This window comes from Oncorhynchus gorbuscha, linkage group LG11 (assembly GCF_021184085.1).
Source record: "Oncorhynchus gorbuscha isolate QuinsamMale2020 ecotype Even-year linkage group LG11, OgorEven_v1.0, whole genome shotgun sequence".
NCBI classification, from domain to species: Eukaryota; Metazoa; Chordata; class Actinopteri; order Salmoniformes; family Salmonidae; genus Oncorhynchus; species Oncorhynchus gorbuscha.
In genome coordinates this window covers 69273129-69295154 of record NC_060183.1, presented here as the reverse complement: position 1 = coordinate 69295154, position 22026 = coordinate 69273129, and the positions used below count along the sequence as shown (strand labels likewise).

Sequence of the window (22026 nt, the reverse complement as noted above, 5' to 3'; positions counted from 1 at the left end):
TAGATCACTTTACTCCTTTTAGCAGTGGAGTAGCGCAGTTTCTCTACGCCCCCCACTAGGTCCGAGCAAGTTCTTTTTAGTGGGGGCTGCATGGCGGGGCCTGTGGGTGCTGTAGGGGCTGCGGGGCCTGTGGAGGCTGTAGGGGCTGCGGGGCCTGTGGGTGCTGTAGGGGCTGCGGGGCCTGTGGGTGCTGTAGGGGCTGCGGGGCCTGTGGGGGCTGTAGGGGCTGCATGGCGGGGCCTGTGTGTGCTGTAGGGGCTGCGGGGCCTGTGGGGGCTGTAGGGGCTGCATGGCGGGGCCTGTGGGTGCTGTAGGGGCTGTGGGGCCTGTGGGGGCTGTAGGGGCTGCATGGCGGGGCCTGTGAGTGCTGTTGGGCTGCGGGGCCTGTGGGTTCTGTAGGGGCTGCGGGGCCTGTGGGTGCTGTAGGGGCTGCGGGGCCTGTGGGGGCTGTAGGGGCTGCATGGGCTGCGGGGCCTGTGGGTGCTGTAGGGGCTGCAGGGCCTGTGGGTGCTGTGCGCCACTGTATTTTAGCTCCTAGTGTAGAAAAGGGCATCAAAGTGCACATCAGGGTCATATCAGTTGTTACAAAACCCTGTGAGGTGTGATGTTGCATGCAGAATGACTTGGATAGAGAATGGTTTGGCACAGAGACTTTACCCCATGCACTCTTTGTTGTACAACTGATGTATAACATATTTGACAAAACAGTTGTGATACAAAGGAATCGTTTTTCTGTATCAAAATAATTACACAAACATAGTGGAGACACCAAACAATGGTTTTGTAAACATTTTTGTGCAGACTAGCAGACTAACTCTCCATTGAATCACAAATGCACTGTGCATCAGTTGTAAAACCTAAATGTGTACAGGCCACTGTTAGGTGTAATGTAGTAGAATGGTTTGGATGAATTATATTTTGGAAACAGGATGGTTTGGATACATGATGGTTGAGATACAGAATGGTTTGGATACAGGAGATATTAGATACAATATGGTTTGGATACATGATGGTTGAGATACAGAATGGTTTGGATACAGGAGATATTAGATACAATATGGTTTGGACACAGGATAGTTTAGATACAGGATGGTTTGGATACAGGAGATATTAGATACAATATGGTTTGGACACAGGATAGTTTAGATACAGGATGGTTTGGATACAGGAGATATTAGATACAATATGGTTTGGACACAGGATAGTTTAGATACAGGATGGTTTAGATACAGAATGGTTTGGATACAGGATAGTTTAGATACAGGATGGTTTGGATACAAGATGGTTTGGATACAGGATGGTTTCGATAAAGAATGGTTTGGATACAAGATAGTTTAGATACAGGACAGTTTGGCACAGTGACAGAAGGTCACACAGAGAAACAGAGGGGAACAGAGAACGGAGAGGGGATGTTTTGGGATAGTTGCAGTAAAGGAAGAGAATGTGCTCAATTGTAAATCCTCTTGTGTTTTGAGATAAGCATATTGTTACAGTATAATCCCCTTCTAAAGGGAAACTGCGATACATACACAAGCGTACCTGTAGACTTCCAGTCATTGCGCTAATGCTAGACATGCAAATGGTATCACAAGTTGACTTTTTTTAAATCTCGCAGTATCCCTTTAAACACCTACTATATCATGGTGAGACAACTGTTTCCACATAATTAACTACAGCACTACGTTCCTTTTTTCTTCTTTTGTATTCTATTTTACTCTGTGATTGTACCACAATCAGACTGAGTCATCAACAGCATGATTATCTGTAAAAGCATGTGTGAAAGAATCTGAAACTAATTTAACGTGAGACTTTTTGTGGACTTTATCAGCAACATTCCTACATGGCAATCTGAGAGACATATATATTGATTCAGCTGGGGCACTTCGTTTCTCTAGGTATAGTAGAGCCAGTGGGAAATCTGTGGTGGAATCAGACATAATCAGTCTAACCTTATCAGAGGGAGAGATGGAGGGAAGTAGGTAGGGAGTGAGAGGGAGAGAATGATGGAGAGTAAGAGAGAGAGAGAGAGATTGAGTGAGTGAGAGTAAGAGAGAGAGAGAGGGAGAATGAGGGAGAGTAAGAGAGAGAGAGAGAGAGAGAGAGAGAGGGAGAATGAGGGAGAGTAAGAGAGAGAGAGAGAGAGAATGCAGGAGAGTAAGAGAGAGAGAGAGAGAGAGAGAGAGAGAGAGAATGCAGGAGAGTAATCTGCTCTGCATCTCATTTTCCTTCTTAACTTCATATGCATTATCTCCATTTAAAAAAAACTGAAACAGCTTTTTCCTGGAATCTAGAGCTATAATCATTATGCTTAAATCTATGTAAAAAAATATTTATATTTATATATCTAAGCATACCTCTTGAGCTGTCTGTATCCTCTTGACTGGTGGTTCTTTTTTTTATAAAGAAACTAAATATGCTTCTCTGCATCACTCCCAAAATCTTGATAAAAGATTAGAAGGAATGTGAGTCTTATTCGGTACATTTAGTTATCGCTTGCTTTTCTACCAACCTACCAACCTTGCCAGCAGGTCATACTGCAGCACACCTTGCGGACTGCCGCAGAATTCAATGGCGTGTTACATGCCGAACTCCACCATTTACGGTCGGCTCTCACGACACCATGGATTGGCCACCATGAGGCACGGTTGCAGAAATTATCGGATGATTTAAGAACTCTTGTGTCTGCAGACAGGACAGACGGGAGCAACAACTGCTGCACCTTTGGCTGTTCCTAATCCTCCACTCCCTACCAGCTCAACGTCTTCCTCTCTTCGGGAGCCTCCTCTCCTGGCACCGGAGTGCTATGAGAGGCATCCTGGGAGGTGTCGTGGGTTCCTGCTCCTCTCTGGTCTTCGAGCTGCAGGCATCAACGTTTTCAACCAAGTATTCCAGAGTGGTATACGTCATCTCAAATCAAATCAAATCAAATCAAATCAAATTTTATTTGTCACATACACATGGTTAGCAGATGTTAATGCGAGTGTAGCGAAATGCTTGTGCTTCTAGTTCCGACAATGCAGTGATAACCAACAAGTAATCTAACTAACAATTCCAAAACTACTGTCTTATACACAGTGTAAGGGGATAAGGAACATGTACATAAGGATATATGAATGAGTGATGGTACAGAGCAGCATACAGTAGATGGTATCGAGTACAGTATATACATATGAGATGAGTGTGTAGACAAAGTAAACAAAGTGGCATAGTTAAAGTGGCTAGTGATACATGTGTTACATAAGGATGCAGTCGATGATGTAGAGTACAGTATATACATATGCATATGAGATGAATAATGTAGGGTAAGTAACATTATATAAGGTAGCATTGTTTAAAGTGGCTAGTGATATATTTACATCATTTCCCATCAATTCCCATTATTAAAATGGCTGGACGGGCTCTGGACGGGCTCTGGCCCGGGTCATGGCCATATGGGAGCAGCAATCAGACATTTGTTTTAATTGTCAAAGCTTCACACAGAAGATGAGGAGATATTTTGATCACCGCACCCCAGGCAGGAATGCTGCTCAAAGACTAATTTTAGCCGGAGCGTAGCAGATTACACTATTGACTTTCAGACGCTCGCCGCTGAGAGCGGTTGGAATACAGAGGCACTTCACTCAGCCTTTCTGAACGGACTCAGCGAGAATCTCAAGGATGAACTGGCTTCCCGGGACATTGGACATTGCTGCTTTCATAGACTCTGGGGCTACCGGCTGTTTTTTGGATCGCACATTAGCTCGACAACACGGGCTGCCTCTCACTAAGCTGGACATTCCATTGTCAGTCACTGCGCTGGATGGTCAATCCCTAGGGTCTGGGAGTTCTGGATTACCATGCGGACCTTATCCACTTACATCTGGGGGACTCTCCTGAGCTTCCACTGGTTCTTGGACATCCGTGGCTTTCTATCCATAATCCTCAAATTGACTGGCCATCGGGAAGGATTCTGGGATGGAGTCCTTCATGCCAGCTCACCTTCCAGCAGCTCTCTCCTCATCCTTCCGGTCCTGCTCATCTGGAGGCCCTGATGCTCCTGTTCCCCCGGTTGGGGATGACAAGCCTGATCTTTCCCACGTACCTCGGGATTACTGTGATATGGGTCAGGTCTTCAGCAAATGAAGGGCCAGCGAACTGCCTCTTCACAGGTCCTACAATTGTGCCATCGACCTCCTGCATGACACTACTCCTCCGAGAGGAGGGCAGTACACTCTCTCAGGGACAGAGAATGCAGCCACGAAAAGTTATATTAAGGAGGTGCTGGTAGCTGATTTTCTTCGGCCATCCAGGTTATCTGCAGGAGCGGGTGTTTTCTTTGTTGGGAAGAAGGATGGAGGATTACATCACTGTATAGATTACCGGGGTTTGAATAACATTTACCATCAAGAACCATTACCCTCTGTCTCTTATGTCATCAGCTTATAAGAGACTCCAGGGTACTATGTTTTTTTTTAACCTGTTACTCCTACCCCCTACTTTTTCGAACATTCTGTAAAAAATCGCGCAACATTTAAGCGCCCTGCTGCTCATGCCAGGAATATAGTATATGCATATGATTAGTATGTGTGGATAGAAAACACTCAGACGTTTATAAAACTGGTTAAATCACGGCTGTGACTATAACAGAACGTGCGTTTCATTGAAAAGCGCAGGAAAATCTGATCACTGAAAATGGGAAAATATATCAATGCGCCACTTGCATGTATTGTCTATGGGAAAGCAAATTACCTGGAGCCGAGATTGCAATTCCTACAGCTTCCACACGATGTCAACAGTCTTGTCATTTGCCTAGGCTTTGTTTCTTGGTCAAACAAAGAAGAGACAGCCGATTTCTTCAGGTCTCGGACCGGATATTTTGGTTGAGATTTACACGGACATTATTTCCAGACGTACCCCTATAGAATACACATCGCCTCGTGATCAATTAGATCGCTTATTAACGTTTACTAATACCTAAAGTTGCATTACAAAAGTATTTCGAAATGTTTTCTGAAAGTTTATCGTCGACCTTTTTAATTTAAAAAAATGACGTTACGTTATAAGACGCTATTTTTTTTTATCACACAGTCTTCATAGATCAATATCTAGGCTATATATGGACCGATTTAATCGGAAAAAAGACCCAATAGTGATTATGGGACATCTAGGAGTGCCAACAAAGAAGATGGTCAAAGGTAATGAATGTTTTATATTTTATTTGTGCGGTTTGTGTAGCACCGACTATGCTAATTATTTTGTTTACGTCCCCTGCGGGTCTTTTGGGGTGTTACATGCTATCAGATAATAGCTTCTCATGCTTTCGCCGAAACGCATTTTAAAAATCGGACTTGTTGCCTGGATTCACAACGAGTGTAGCTTTAATTCAATACCCTGCATGTGTATTTTAATGAACGTTTGAATTTTAACTAGTACTATTAGCATTTAGCGTAGCGCATTTGCATTTCCAGATGTCTAGATGGGACGCCTGCGTGTCAGGTAGGAGCAAGAGGTTAATGGATTTACAGAACGAGTACAATTTGGTGCGCATCAGACAGGGAGACAAGTGGAAGACACCGTTCAACACCCCTAATGGACATTATGAGTACCGGGTCATGCCGTTTGGACTTACTAATGCTCCAGCAGTTTTCCAGGCCCTGGTTAATGATGTGTTGCGTGACTTCCTTCACCAGTTCGTGTTTGTATACCTGGATGACATCTTCTCCAGGTCCATGGTTGAACATGTCCAACATGTACGCCAGGTCCTTCAAAGACTCCTCTCTCACCACTTATTTGTGATGGCAGAAAAGTGTGAATTTCATGTTCCTCACATCTCCGTCCTGGGGTACATTGTGTCTCAAGGCTGTGTACGGATGTATTACCAAAAGGTAGAAGTGGTGGTCAACTGGCCGCGGTACAGCAAGTCCAGCGTTTTGGGGTTTTTGTTAACTTCTAGATTTGTGAGAGACTTTAGTTCTGTGGCTGCGCCATTGACAGGGCTAACCAAGGGCTCGGCTGGGCATGCAAGCTGGACCTCTGCTGCTGAGAGGGCATTCCAGGACCTGAAATGTCGGTTTTCTTCTACACCCATTCTAGTTCATGCAGAGCCTTCTCTTCCCTTCGTGGTAGAGGTGGATGCCTCTGACATTGGCGTTGGTGCGGTTCTGTCTAAGCGCTCGGCTAAAAACCAAAAGATTCATTCCTATGCCTTCCAGATGTCTCACTCCAATGGAGAGGAACTATGATGTCGGCAATCAGGAGCTGCTTGCAGTCAAACTGGCTTTGGAGAAATGGCGGCACTGGTTGGAGGGTTCGGAACATCTTTTTACGGTTTGGACGGACCACTAAAACATAACCTACATTCAGGAGGCTAAACGTCTCAATCGCCGACATGCTCATTGGGCTCTTTTCTTCACTTGGTTCAGATTCATGTTATCCTACCGCCCAGGGTCTAAGAATGTGAAGCCGGATGCTCTGTCTCGCCAGTTCCCCAACTCCAGTGAGGATCGGCCGCTTGGGATCCATCATCCTTAAGTCGCTCATCCTCGCGACAGTGTCATGGGGTATAGAGACTGTAGTGAGGGAGGCGCAATGTAGGGAGGCAGTTCCTGATGGCTGTCCTTCTAACATACTTTTTGTTCCTCTTGGGGCACGGTCCAAGGTACTTCAGTGGGCTCACTCGTCGCATCTCATCTCTCATCCGGGAGGGCAGCGAACGCTTTTTGAGGAGGAGGTTTTGGTGGCCCTTGGCGGAGGTGGACACTCGGACCATCGTGGCTGCCTGTCCGACATGCGCCCGAAACAAGACTCCTTGTCAGCAGCCTCTGGGGCTTCTTCATCCGCTGCCAACACCTTCTCGACCCTGGTCTCATCTATCTACGGATTTCATCATGGGTCTTCCATCCTCAGAGGGCTACACTGTCATCCTGGTCATTGTGGATAGCTTTTCAATGGCGGCACATTTTGTTCCAATGCCTAAGCTTCCACGTGCCCGAGAGACTGCTCAGCTAGTTATTCAGTATGTTTTCCATCTTCACGATCTTCCTCTGGACATTACCTCCGACCGGGGCTCCCAGTTTGCCTCCAGATTCTGGAGGGCGTTCTGTACTCTTCTGGGGTCGTCAGCCAGTTTGTCCTCGGGCTATCACCCTCAGTCCAATGGCCAAACGGAGCGGGTGAACCAGGATCTGGAGACCGCCTTGCGGTGCAGTGTGTCCACCAACCCCACCACTTGGAGTCAGCATCTTCCCTGGGTAGAGTACGCACACAAAACTCTCCAGTATTCCTCCACTGGCCTGTCACCATTCTGGGGGTTGTACGGGTACCAGCCTCCTCTGTTTCCAGATCAGGAGATTGAAGTGGCGGTTCAATCCACTCAACATCTCATCTTTCGTTGCCGCCGGACTGGAAGAGGGCTCGTTCAGCGCTCCTGGGGTCCTCTGCCCGGGCTCAACGACAGGCCAACCGTCATCTCCGTTCTCACCATCTCCTGCGTCCAGGCCAGATGGTCTGGTTGTCTACTAGGGATCTGCATCTATGCGCGGGATCTAGGAAGTTGGCACCCCAGAACATTGGGCCATTCACGGTTCTACGGTGCATCAATCCAGAGGCCTATCGCCTTTGTCTTCCCTGGCCCATGAGGTTTCACCCCACCTTCCACATCTCCAGACAAGCCGGTGGTGTTCAATCGTCTGGTTCCGGCCACTCGGCCTCCAACTCCGCCTCGCAGGATAGCAGGACAGCCAGCCTACACTGTGCGACGCATCCTCTCCAGTCACCATTTCCAGCATGGGACTCAATATCTCGTGGACTGGGAGGTTTACGGTCCTGAGGAGCGATCTTGGGTTCCGGCTCCAGACATTCTGGACCCCGGACTCATTTGGGAGTTCCGTCGCTTCTCTGCTACCCCTAGTGGAATGTCAGGAGCCATTCATTGGGACCATAACCCCCCAAGGGAATGTCAGGAGCCATTCCCTCAGGTTACCGCTGGAGGGCACCCTTGCCTTGTCTTCTTGTTTCCAGGTTACCCTAATTATTACTTATTGGTTTTGATTACCTTCTCTGTTCACCTGATTGCCTTGCTATTTAGGTTCCTCTGTTGCCTGTATCTGGGCTTAGGTCTTAAGTTTTGTTCAGTGCACTCTTGTGCTGTTGCCTTGTTTTTGTCAAGACTTTAAGTACCTTTACCTCTGCTTGCTGTGTTTCTCTGTGACGAGATTTGAGTTTGTACATGCATCAGTGTAACAAGGTGTAGACCTTACAGTGAAATGCTCCTTACAGTAGACCTTACAGTGAAATGCTCCTTACAGTAGACCTTACAGTGAAATGCTCCTTACAGTAGACCTTACAGTGAAATGCTTACTTATGAGCCCCTAACCAACAATGCAGTTAAAACATATATGGATAAGAATACGAAATTAAAGTAGCAAGTAATTAAAGAGCAGCAGTAAAATAACAATAGCGAGACTATATACAGGGGGTACCGGTACAGAGTCAATGTGCGGGGGCACCGGTTAGTTGAGGTAATATGTACATGTAGGTAGAGTTACAGTATTAATGTGACTGTGCATAGATGATAACAACAGAGAATGCAGCGGTGTACAAGGACCGAATACGTCAAGGGGTATGTAGGCACTGTATGTAGGTACTGTATGTAGACACTGTATGTAGGCACTGTATGTAGACACTGTATGTAGGCACTGTATGTAGACACTGTATGTAGGTACTGTATGTAGGCACTGTATGTAGACACTGTATGTAGGCACTGTATGTAGACACTGTATGTAGGCACTGTATGTAGGCACTGTATGTAGACACTGTATGTAGGCACTGTATGTAGGCACTGTATGTAGACACTGTATGTAGGCACTGTATGTAGGCACTGTATGTAGGCACTGTATGTAGACACTGTATGTAGGCACTGTATGTAGGCACTGTATGTAGGCACTGTATGTAAACACTGTATGTAAGCACTGTATGTAGACACTGTATGTAGACACTGTATGTAGGCACTGTATGTAGACACTGTATGTAGGCACTGTATGTAGACACTGTATGTAGGCACTGTATGTAGACACTGTATGTAGACACTGTATGTAGGCACTGTATGTAGGCACTGTATGTAGGCACTGTATGTAGACACTGTATGTAGGCACTGTATGTAGGCACTGTATGTAGACACTGTATGTAGACACTGTATGTAGGCACTGTATGTAGGCACTGTATGTATGTATGAATTACACATTGGGGAAAGGAGATCCAAGCTATATAGCCACATATAGAAGCACCCGCCTGCTGCATTCATGATTTACTGTGTCAATGGTGTTGTGAGTTCACATTAAAGTTGCATTAGCCTACCAGGAACAGGGTTTGAGAGCTCTGGCCTATGTGATGAGAGTTAAACACGTGCCTGCGAACAGATGGGGAGGTGCAGGCTGCACTGCCTTAGCCTGGTAGCAAGTGATTTACCTTTCAACGAGGCACAGTATGTGGAGAATTAAGAACAACAACAATAACAACTGTAACAGCAGCAAACACGCAGAGTACTTTGCTAGGTTTGATTAAGCTTTAGCAGGCACCGGTGGATGTGATTTGGCAATGTGCTATAGGAGGGCCGTGAGTGTGTAATCCTGCAGGATTAGTTGGAAGACAGACAAAGATGGGAATGGAGAGGGATAAAGGAGAGAGAGAGAGAGGGAGAGGGAGGCAGAGTGGGAGAGAGAGCAGCAGAGAGAGAGAGAGGCAGAGGGAGAGAGAGATAGTGGAGAGAGGCAGAGAGAAAGAGAGAGAGGAGAGAGAATGAGTGAGAATGAGAGAGAGAAAGAAGGAGAGTGCAAGTCTCAGGGTTTTCATTGACAGCGTATACCGTATACCTTCCATGTTCATCCATTAGGATTAAAAACATCTGTGGATTAAAAAGGTTTGCACATTTATTTTTGACATTTGTTTCATCCCCTTGTTTCATCTGTAGCCTGGTCTGTTTATTTTGGAATTAGGTATTATTTAAATTGAAAATTCACAGAATCCATTAGCTTAGCTAAAATGGCTGGAATCGCTACAGGGTTTACTAAACTGAACAGCCACACTTAACATGCCATAGATCTTATACAAGTGTAGCTGCCAGTTTATTACCCTGTAACAGAACCATATAATACCATTAGTAGGCTATAAGTAGACTAGGTGTGCAATTATGCAGTAGCACTTCACTTCACTTTCCAAAAATGGTAAGTGCTACTACAGTAGGTTCAGTAATTATAATGCTCTGTGCCATTCCTGTGAAATGTGTTGCCAACAACAAGGGCAATGTGGTGAATTCCATGTCTAAATGTGGTGGAGTCCTTGTTGAATAGACAATAATATAACTTTATTGAGTCCCGGGGGGACATTAAGATGGAATTACTTTTATACTACTTCTGTATAAGACTACTAGCCAAAACTCAGACAAGGATGATGAAACTCTAGGAACTATTTGAGCTCTCTAAAACCCAATTGACTCCATACTCCTCTTATAAATATCCAGCACAGTCCAAATCTCACAGCAGACTTGGTATACTATTCACTATTCTCTATGTTTCATCTCCATAGCATACAGTAGATTTCTGGATTTTGCTAGTGAACAGAACATTGATATATTGAAAAAGTGATGTGAAACTGATAAGTGAAAATGAATTTCATGGTGAATTACAAGTCCCTCAAAGCATACATTCGTTCACAAACTCAGTGACTCAACCACTTCTTTTCCATGTAGATTTATAACATGTTTATTTTGAAGCCACAATGTTCTCCTCCATTAGCAATGATACGCTCATACAGAGTACAAAGCATTTACGCAGAAGCCCAGTAACACAACATAACAACCCACATGTAAAATAGTACAGTTTACTATAGAATACTACAGTACTTACTATAGAATTCTGTGGTAAACTGTAGAATACTATACTACACACTGTAGTATACCTCGAGCATGTGTAGTACTTACTATAGAATGTTGTAGCATACTCTAGAGTAAATACTACAGTATACTACAGACCACAAAAACACCACAGCAAATACTATAGTAATGTTCACAAAAACACTAGTCTGCAAAACACTTTAATAGTACAGTAATATCTGCAAAAACACTACAGTAATTACTATAGTATACATTCAAGTATTTGATTTGCATATACACTGCCCATGAACCCATATCCCAATGTGTGCCACCAATACGAAACCTACATGCCAAGTATAGACCATATAATGTGTCCCCTACAGTTTATTAAACAAAGAGCAGAAGCTCTGAATCCTACCTACGTGTTATAGAAAATCTGCTCTTTGAGTATTTTGTCCAGTAGGTTTCCTCAAAGGCAAAGCCCACACTGCTATGTCAATGATATAACAAAAGCACTATTGTAAATACTACTGTAATGTCTGCAAAAACACCACAGTGAATACTACAGTACAGTCCGCAAAACCACTACAGTGAATACGAAACTGTTTGTTCATGTGGGAACACACGCCTGTGACATCTTCAAAATTAAATAATTTTTAACTGATTTATTATGATTACTTAGCAGCTGTAAACAGTTCAAATGATTGTACAATCTCAGAGGCTGGGTAGACTCATCTTCAACTGATAAGCGGAGGTATTTTTTATATTTTTTATGTTACATATTTCTTGAACCGGACAATCACAACACCGCTATTGTGGCAACACTTCATGACAAATCACAGCCCTGTCAGTTTCATGACAACAACAGACAACCTATCATAACATTTGATGACATTTGATCACTTTGACAGATATGATACAGTACATCAACAAACAACAAACCCTTTTATACAACAAACCCCGTTCCTGTCACGCTCTGACCTTAGATATCTCTGTTTTCTTTATATTTTGGTTAGGTCAGGGGGTGATGAGGGTGGGTATACTAGTTTTTGTATTGTCTAGGTTTTTGTATGTCTAGGGGTTTTGTAGGTCTAGGTAATTTGTATGTCTATGGTGGCCTGATATTGTTCCCAATCAGAGTCAGCTGTTTATCGTTGTCTCTGATTGGGGATCATATTTATTTTTTGTGTTCGTGGGTTCTTGTCTATGTGTAGTTTCCTGTTAGCACTCATTTGTATAGCGTCACATGTCGTTTTGTTATTTTGGTTAGTTTGTTCTGTGTTCATCCTTATAAAGAATGTACGCATACCACGCTGCGCCTTGGTCCGATTCATATGACGAACGGGACAGTTCCTGTAGGTTTTTGCTCCAACCCTAATTTAGCACACCTTAATCTGATAATTAGCTGGTTGATAAGCCGAATCAGGCTATACTTCTGGGGTTGGAACGAGAACCTACAGGAGGATAGCTCTCCAGGAACAAGTTTGGAGAGCCCTGGTCTAGATCCATAATTCCCTGTTTCCAAACAGTGTCATTGTGTCGACTGACATAACTGTGATGTTATGTTACTATTTTAAGACACAGTGTTGCGTGGGAACTAGAAACCATGATGGAAGTGAAATATTAGGCTACCAGTTATTTTCCACATCATAAAGGTTGTCCAACATCATAAAGGTTTTCCAACATCATAAAGGTTTTCCACATCATAAAGGTTGTCCAACATCATAAAGGTTGTCCACATCATAAAGGTTTTCCAACATCATAAAGGTTTTCCACATCATAAAGGTTGTCCAACATCATAAAGGTTTTCCAACATCATAAAGGTTTTCCACATCATAAAGGTTGTCCAACATCATAAAGGTTGTCCAACATCATAAAGGTTTTCCAACATCATAAAGGTTGTCCAACATCATAAAGGTTGTCCAACATCATAAAGGTTGTCCAACATCATAAAGGTTGTCCAACATCATAAAGGTTGTCCAACATCATAAAGGTTGTCCAACATCATAAAGGTTTTCCAACATCATAAAGGTTTTCCAACATCATAAAGGTTTTCCAAAAGAGTAAAACATGCATGAATACAGCTACAGAATTCCACCGCCACTGTATTTATATGACATATAGATTCCTTAGCCTCCAAATGAAGTAGGCTGTCAGTCATAAAGTAATATTTTCTTTGTTAACAAGGATAACTTAGTCAGAACAACTATTCCTGTTCAGCAGAAGAGTTTACAATATTTTGGCACACAGAAAAGCAGCAAAAAATGAATATTCACAATCACTATTAAAATACAAACAAAACAACATAAAATAATATCCTTCGCTGTATCTCATAAGTACACTGCTTTAATTGTTGGTGGTTGGTGGATTCTATTCCCTTTTATTCCCAGTCCTCTTGTCTAAAGTGTGCAGCATCAGGAGGCATCTCTCATCCCTGCATGGTCTCTTGTCATGTTCTAATCAGTCCCAAGGCAACTGAATAGGCACATCACTGCGTTCGCCTCGGCTCTGAGTGCCCCTCCCTTTGACTGAGAGGTGTGGAGCCCAACAAGTGTCCCTCTGCATCCATCCTCTCACTCCCCTCTTTGACTGAGAGGTGTGGAGCCCAACAAGTGTCCCTCCCTTTGACTGAGAGGTGTGGAGCCCAACAAGTGCCCCTCCCTTTGACTGAGAGGTGTGGAGCCCAACAAGTGTCCCTCTGCATCCATCCTCTCACTCCCCTCTTTGACTGAGAGGTGTGGAGCCCAACAAGTGCCCCTCCCTTTGACTGAGAGGTGTGGAGCCCAACAAGTGCCCCTCCCTTTGACTGAGAGGTGTGGAGCCCAACAAGTGTCCCTCCCTTTGACTGAGAGGTGTGGAGCCCAACAAGTGTCCCTCCCTTTGACTGAGAGGTGTGGAGCCCAACAAGTGTCCCTCCCTTTGACTGAGAGGTGTGGAGCCCAACAAGTGCCCCTCCCTTTGACTGAGAGGTGTGGAGCCCAACAAGTGTCCCTCTGCATCCATCCTCTCACTCCCCTCTTTGACTGAGCGTAGCCCAGAAAGAGGCGCAGGTACTCTATTGTCCACTGGTAAGGATGAATCCATGCATATCATATGACATTCAATAAGATGTCCCTCTTAGGTGTGAGATGTCATCCTTAAATGTCACCAGTCAGTCATGACCCTAAAGAGCCATGAGGAAATTGATGTCCATTGGCTACTGCTCGGCTGAATGAAGGTTGACTGCACAATTTCTTTGTGACATTAAGTGTGTCTCATAGGTCATATATAACCTGTGGAAGGAAAAAAAAGAGAAAATGTGCCCCCTTAAACATCAGTTTAAGAACAATATGTTCTACTTATGGTTTTCAATACAAAAGAGGTACTGGAATGGAAGGTTGCATATTTGGTGCAAGCAAATGGAATGCAATGTTTGAGACAAGACAATCAAAGTGCAGTATGATACAAGATGATGCTCAAATCAAACATTTCTTACATCTATAGTTAATGTTGTCTTTTCCAATCAGACTTACCCCATAGAGAGATTGGCATGTAATTGAACATAATCAAGAATTGTGTATAAAAATAATTCCCTGTTAATCATCTTCCCTCTTTGCCACAATCAGTGTCTCTGTATGGATTAATCCACCATCCACTAAACACGGACACAATAATGAAACATATCAATGACATTCAGAAAGAGATGTTTAGACAGATTGTACATACTTCTGCTAAGCAGAGATGTGCCTGCAGCGTAAAACATATTGTGCTAGTTTAGTGACAGGTAGTCTGGCGGTTATGGCCAAAAGGTCCCTAGATCGAATCCACGATGTGACTAAGTGAACATTCTGTCAATGTCCCCTTGAGCAAGGCTTTGCTCCTGTAAATTGCTCTGGATAAGAGTGTCTCCTAAATGGTGTAAATGTAATTTGAAAAATACTCAACATTTTGAGTATTTCCAAGATGAGGTATTTGTATGTATAATATACTTAACATTTCTTTTTTCACAAGTCCATCATCTAAAAAATGCCTTAGATCCAACTGTTATCTGTTAGATCTAGTTCATCATTTTGAACACCTGAAACCCCACCTCTTTAAGGAATACCTAGGATAGGATAAGTAATCCCTCTCACCCCCCCCCCTCTTTAAGATTTAGATGCACTATTGTAAAGTGACTGTTCCACTGGATGTCATAAGGTGAATGCACCAATTTGTAAGTCGCTCTGGATAAGAGCATCTGCTAAATGACTTAAATGTAAATGTAAATTGTGTCTTATTGTTTTAACATTGATTTATGTTTTTGATTATCAGTCATTTTAACCCACTTTCGCAGGCATTGTTGAGCATAGTGCTCAATCCACTAGCAGTAGAATAAGTAGAATAAGTGTGGAATGTTGCATTTGCCTCGGTCATTAAGGGTGGTGCTCATGACATTGTTGAGCATAGTGCTCAATCCACTAGCAGTAGAATAAGTGGTGGTAGAGCTGCAAGCAGTGTGGAATGTTGCATTTGCCTCGGTCATTAAGGCTGGTGCTCATGACATTGTTGAGCATAGTGCTCAATCCACTAGCAGTAGAATAAGTGGTGGTAGAGCTGCAAGCAGTGTGGAATGTTGCATTTGCCTCAGTCATTAAGGGTGGTGCTCATGACATTGTTGAGCATAGTGCTCAATCCACTCACTAGCAGTAGAATAAGTGGTGGTAGAGCTGCAAGCAGTGTGGAATGTTGCATTTGCCTCGGTCATTAAGGGTGGTGCTCATTACATTGTTGATGTTGGAAAAATGTTGTGTCATTGGCTTTGATATCCATGTACCATGATCCAGTACACCTCAAAGCACAACAAACTGCTTAATACTAATATAGAAATATAGTTTTCTTTCTTCAAACATGCATATAATATTGTGTAAAAGTGTCATGAAATCTTAAAAAAAAAATGGAATTACCCACAATCCTTTAAAAACGGGGCCACATGGCAAGTTGTTGCAATAATTTAGAGAATAGGGTGCAATTTGGGACCCAGCCTGTATCGTCTGTGCTCATTGCAGGGTCTGGCTCCTCTGGCCGGTCCCAATGGGCAATGGCACGTATAGTGTATGTGTTATAGTACATGTTCAAATTCAGTGTTTAAATCTGGGATATCTTCTCCATGGACACATTATGTGGGTGTTAGGGTCTTCTCAGTGCAGCGTCTGCCTCAGGTTTCTATGGCAGGTACAGTATGTGTGTGTTCTGGGATACCTTCTCCATGGACACATTATGTGGGTGTTAGGGTCTTCTCAGTGCAGCGTCTGCCTCAGGTTTCTATGGCAGGTACAGTATGTGTGTGTTCTGGGATACCTTCTCCATGGACACATTATGTGGGTGTTAGGGTCTTCTCAGTGCAGCGTCTGCCTCAGGTTTCTATGGCAGGTACAGTATGTGTGTGTTCTGGGATACCTTCTCCATGGACACATTATGTGGGTGTTAGGGTCTTCTCAGTGCAGCGTCTGCCTCAGGTTTCTATGGCAGGTACAGTATGTGTGTGTTCTGGGATACCTTCTGCATTTCCTGAATGTCTATTGCACAGTATGGGTATTGCAGTAAATGTAACAGTACATGTTTAAATGTCATGTTTAAATCTGATACCTACTCCAGGTTATATGAATGTCTCTCTATGGCATGTACAGTACAGTATGTGTGTTACAGTATATGTGATTAAAATCACATCTTTAAATCTGTCCACTACATGTCCCAATGGCACATACAGTATCTATGAAATGTTTAAATCTGTCCTGTACATGTCCCAATACAGTATGTTTTGAAATGCTCAAATCTAGGATACCTTCTCCAGATCCTCCATGATCAGATCCTGCTCCTTCACGTCGCTGTCTGACGATCGCCCGCCGGATGTCCGCCCGACAACTTCCTCCCGACCCAGCCCCTTCCTGTTCACCAAAGCCAATTCCGACCCCCCTGAGCCAGCCCCGGTGGGCAGGTGCAGGTTCGCTGGTAACACTGCGTTGCCTTGGATACGATGCGAGTAGGTCTTCTGGCGCTCCATGACTGCGGAGCACAGCTGGAATTTAAATGCGGCCTGGAACCCCCGTCGGAAGTTCTCATTGAAGAAGCCGTAGATGATGGGGTTGACGGAGGAGTTGAAGAAGGCCAGCCAGTGGGCCAGCGGGTACACGTAGATGTTGATGATGCGGTGCTGGCTTGCCGTCAGGCTGGCGTAGTCGCTTAGCATCATCAGCGTCCACAGCGGGAGCCATGACAGGATGAAGAGAAGCGCCACTACCAACAGCATCTTGATCACCCTCTTCTTCTTCTTCGACTGACGGTGGTTGTCCAGGCTGGGTTTCGTCCCACCGCTGCTGCCACTCCCACTGCACCCGCCGGAGGAGGGTATGGCTGTCTTAAAGAGGGTGAATCCGATGCGGGCGTACATGATGACAATGAGTGATAATGGGGCTAGATAGATGTTAGCGAATAGGACGGTGGTGTAGATCTTCCTCATCTCTTGATTGGGCCAGTTCTCACGGCACCAGTAGAAGGGGCGGGTGCTGTTGTAGCCGTCCCCCAGTAGGATAAGGACACGCTGCTCCTTGGTCACCTTAGAAATACAGAGTCGCAATTTTAAAAAACAGAAAGGGATGAAAATGTGTCTGATGCTTACGCTTTACATTGATGTTAAACTTGACATGTTGATGTGTCCCTCTCAAATCCGTTGATTAATAAAACCTGACATGCACCAGCATTAGACAGTGTACCTGGAGCATGACCCCTGAGGGACACATTATGGAGATAGCCAGCACCCAGATGATGATGATGATCAGTGTGGAGGTGGAGATTGTCAGCTTCTGCTTGAAGGGGTATACGATGCAGCGGAACCTGTTCAGACGGAAGGTGAGGGGGAGAGCATTCTGTAAAATGTCTGTATTGTGAAATTGTCTGTTCTGCTGTGAAATTGCATTGAAATTTACTAAACACACACAAACACGCACAATAAATTTCATAAAATGATTTAATCAGTTGAAAGAAACCTCACCTATCCACAGCTATGGCCACCAGAGTAAAGACTGAAGCTGACACTGATATGCCTTGAACCATCCCACTCAGTTTACACACTAACCTCCCAAAAGGCCAGCCTGTCAAAAGAGACATATTTAGAATATACAAGAAAGGAGATATCTGGGACAAATAATGAGTCATGTGAAATGGATTCTGAGGTTGAATCTCTTTTCACATAAAATGTTATTTGTCAGTTACGCTGAATACAACAAGTGTAGCCTTTAATGTGAAATGCTTACTTTACGAGCCACTTTCCGAACAATGCAGTTTGAAAATGAACAAAGAAATAAAAAGAAAATAGAAGTAACACAAAATAACACAACAAATTAACGATAACGAGGCAATATACAGATTATATACAAGGAGTAACGGTACCGAGTCAGTGTAGTGAGGTACGTGGTAGTTGATTGATTAATTGAAGTACTATGTACATGTAGGTAGTTTAGTTTAGTTTATTTTATTTTTACAGGGACAGTGCACATTAATCAACGTTTCAGTAAAAGTGCCGGTTTTAGCCAGCCAGCTAATTTTCAACCGCAGTCCCTGGGCAGGTTATTAAAAACAATTACAATATAGACAATAGCACCATAGAACAAGCAAGACATAGCAACATAGGACAAGCAAGACATAGCATACAGACAGAGCAACATAGAACAAAAAGCAGCAAAGGCCAGCCAGTGGGGGGCGAAAAGCAGAACATCCGGGTAACCATTTATTTAACAGTTCAGCATTCTTATGGCTTTGGGGTAGAAGCTGTTCTCAAGCCTTTTAGTCCCAGACTTGGTGCTCCGGTAACGCTCTGCGGTAGCAGAAAGAACAGACTGTGACTTGGGTGGCTGTAGTCTTTGACAATTTTTCCTCTGACACCGCCTGGTATAGAGGTACTGGATGGCAGGGAGCTGAGCCGTACGCATTACCCTCTGTAGCGCCTTATGGTCTGATGCCAAGCAGTTGCCATACCAAGAGGTGATGTAGCCATTTAAGATGCTCTTGATGGTGCAGCTTTAGAACTTTTTGAGGATCTGAGGGCCCATACCAAATCTTTTCAGCCCCCTGAGGGGGAAAAGGGTGTTGTCATGAATGGGGTGTGCTCGGCCCTCCGTTTCCTGTAGTCCACGATAAGCTTCTTTGTCTTGCTGATGTTGAGGGAGAGGTTGTTGTCCTGGCACCACATTGACAGGTCTCTGACCTCCCTGGTGGCTGTCTCATCGTAGTCGGTGATCAGGTCTATCACCGTTGTGTCATCAGCAAACGTAATGATGGTATTGGAATTGTGTGCAGCCTCGCAGTTGTGGGTGAATACGGGAAGGGGCTAAGCACGCACGTCTGAGGGGCACCCATGTTGAGGGTCAGCGTAGAGAACCGTATTGTTGCCTAACCTCACCACCTGGGGTATGCCTGCCAGAGGGTCCAGTATCCAATTACAGAGGGAGGTGTTTAATCCCAGGGTCCTTAGCTTAGTGATCAGCTTAGAGGGCACTAAGCTGTAATCAATAAACAGCATTCTCACGTATGCATTATTTTAATCAAGGTGGGAAAGGGAAGTGTAGAGTGCAATAGAGATTGTTTCATTTGTGAATATACATTTACATTTAAGTCATTTAGCAGACGCTCTTATCCAGAGCGACTTACAAATTGGTGCATTCACCTTATGACATCCAGTGGAACAGCCACTTTACAATAGTGCATCTAAATATTTTAAGGGGGGTGAGAAGGATTACTTTATCCTATCCTAAGTATTCCTTAAAGAGGTGGGGTTTCAAGTGTCTCCGGAAGGTGGTGATTGACTCCGCTGTCCTGGCGTCGTGAGGGAGTTTGTTCCACCATTGGGGGGCCAGAGCAGCGAACAGTTTTGACTGGGCTGAGCGGGAACTGTACTTCCTCAGTGGTAGGGAGGCGAGCAGGCCAGAGGTGGATGAACGCAGTGCCCTTATTTGGGTGTAGGGCCTGATCAGAGCCTGGAGGTACTGAGGTGCTGTTCCCCTCACAGCTCCGTAGGCAAGCACCATGGTCTTGTAGCGGATGCGAGCTTCAACTGGAAGCCAGTGGAGAGAGCGGAGGAGCGGGGTGACGTGAGAGAACTTGGGAAGGTTGACCACTAGACGGGCTGCGGCGTTCTGGATGAGTTGTAGGGGTTTAATGGCACAGGCAGGGAGCCCAGCCAACAGCGAGTTGCAGTAATCCAGACGGGAGATGACAAGTGCCTGGATTAGGACCTGCGCCGCTTCCTGTGTGAGGCAGGGTCGTACTCTGCGGATGTTGTAGAGCATGAACCTACAGGAACGGGCCACCGCCTTGATGTTAGTTGAGAACGACAGGGTGTTGTCCAGGATCACGCCAAGGTTCTTAGCGCTCTGGGAGGAGGACACAATGGAGTTGTCAACCGTGATGGCGAGATCATGGAACGGGCAGTCCTTCCCCGGGAGGAAGAGCAGCTCCGTCTTGCCGAAGTTCAGCTTGAGGTGGTGATCCGTCATCCACACTGATATGTCTGCCAGACATGCAGAGATGCGATTCGCCACCTGGTCATCAGAAGGGGGAAAGGAGAAGATTAATTGTGTGTCGTCTGCATAGCAATGATAGGAGAGACCATGTGAGGTTATGACAGAGCCAAGTGACTTGGTGTATAGCGAGAATAGGAGAGGGCCTAGAACAGAGCCCTGGGGGACACCAGTGGTGAGAGCGCGTGGTGAGGAGACAGATTCTCGCCACGTCACCTGGTAGGAGCGATCTGTCAGGTAGGACGCAATCCAAGCGTGGGCCGCGCCGGAGATGCCCAACTCGGAGAGGGTAGAGAGGAGGATCTGATGGTTCACAGTATCGAAGGCAGCCGATAGGTCTAGAAGGATGAGAGCAGAGGAGAGAGAGTTAGATTTAGCGGTGCGGAGCGCCTCCGTGATACAGAGAAGAGCAGTCTCAGTTGAATGACTAGTCTTGAAACCTGACTGATTTGGATCAAGAAGGTCATTCTGAGAGAGATAGCGGGAGAGCTGACCAAGGAAGAATATGTTGGGGCTGTATGTGAATTGGAGTGGGTCCAGCCTTTCAAAGCAATTTATTGCTGCAGATCTGAGCGCTATGGGGCAATAGTCATTTAGACAGGTTACCTTGGTGTTCTTGAGCATGAGTACTTTGGTAGTCTGCTTGAAACATGTGGGTATTACAGACTGGGTCAGGGAAAGGTTGAAAATGTCAGTGAAGAAACATGCCAGCTGCCAGAAGCGAGCATAGAATGCATTTAGCTCCTCTGGTAGGCTTGCGTCACTGGGAAGCTCGCGGCTGGGTTTCCCTTTATAGTCCATGATAGTGTGCAAGCCCTGCCACATCTGACAAGTGCCTGTTGATGGTTCATCGGAGGGCATAGTGGATATCTTATAAGTGTCCAGATTTGTGTCCTGCTCCTTGAAAGTGGAAGCTCTACCATTAGCTCAGTGTGGATGTTGCTCGCAATCTATGGCTTCCGGTTAGGATATGTACATACGGCGCGGGGACACATGTCGTCGATGCACTTATTAATTAAGCTGGTGACTAATATGACTAATATGGTAAACTCCTCAATGCCATTGGATGAATGCCGTAGCATATTCCAATCTGTGCTAGCGAAACAGTCCTGTAGTTTAGCGTCCGCTTCATCGGACCACTTCAATTTTGAACGCATCCTTGGTACTTCCTGTTTGAGTTTTTGCTTCTAAGCAGGAATTAAGAGGATAGAGTATTGGTCAGATTTGCCAAATGGATGGCAAGGGAGAGCTTTGTCTGCGTCATTGTGTATAGAAAAGAGGTGACCTAAGGTTTTTTTCATCTCCAATTGCACAGTAGACTTGCTGGTAGAAAGGAGGTAAAATATTTCAGTTTCCCTGCATTAAAATCCCTGGCCACTTGGAGTGTCGTATTTGGGTGAGCATTTTCTTGTTTGCTTATGGCCTTTGTCGTGTCTTTGGCATTATTAACTTTTTATGGCTGCAGGGGCAGTATTGAGTAGCTTGGATGAAAAGGTGCCCATTGTAAACGGTCAGCTCCTCGGTCTCAGTTGCTAATATATGCATATTATTATTAGTATTGGATAGAAAACACTCTAAAGTTTCCAAAACTGTCAAAATATTGTCTGTGAGTATAACAGAACTGATATTACAGGCGAAACCCTGAGGAAA

The 22026-nt window shown here is 44.7% G+C and overlaps 1 protein-coding gene across 1 annotated transcript in view; it reads right to left on the bottom strand.

The window, feature by feature from the left end:
- Positions 1–10905: 10905 nt before the first annotated feature.
- LOC124047936 (neuropeptide FF receptor 2-like) overlaps positions 10906–22026 on the bottom strand; it is a 36580-nt gene continuing 25459 nt past the window's right edge. The window contains exons 3-6 of the mRNA XM_046368285.1: positions 17853–17952; positions 17575–17695; positions 16647–17417; positions 10906–14118 (exon numbers count right to left, since the gene is read on the bottom strand). Of these exons, the coding sequence (XP_046224241.1) occupies positions 14101–14118; positions 16647–17417; positions 17575–17695; positions 17853–17952 (1010 nt within the window). The 3' untranslated portion in view covers positions 10906–14100. The remainder of the gene's footprint in view (positions 14119–16646; positions 17418–17574; positions 17696–17852; positions 17953–22026) is intronic.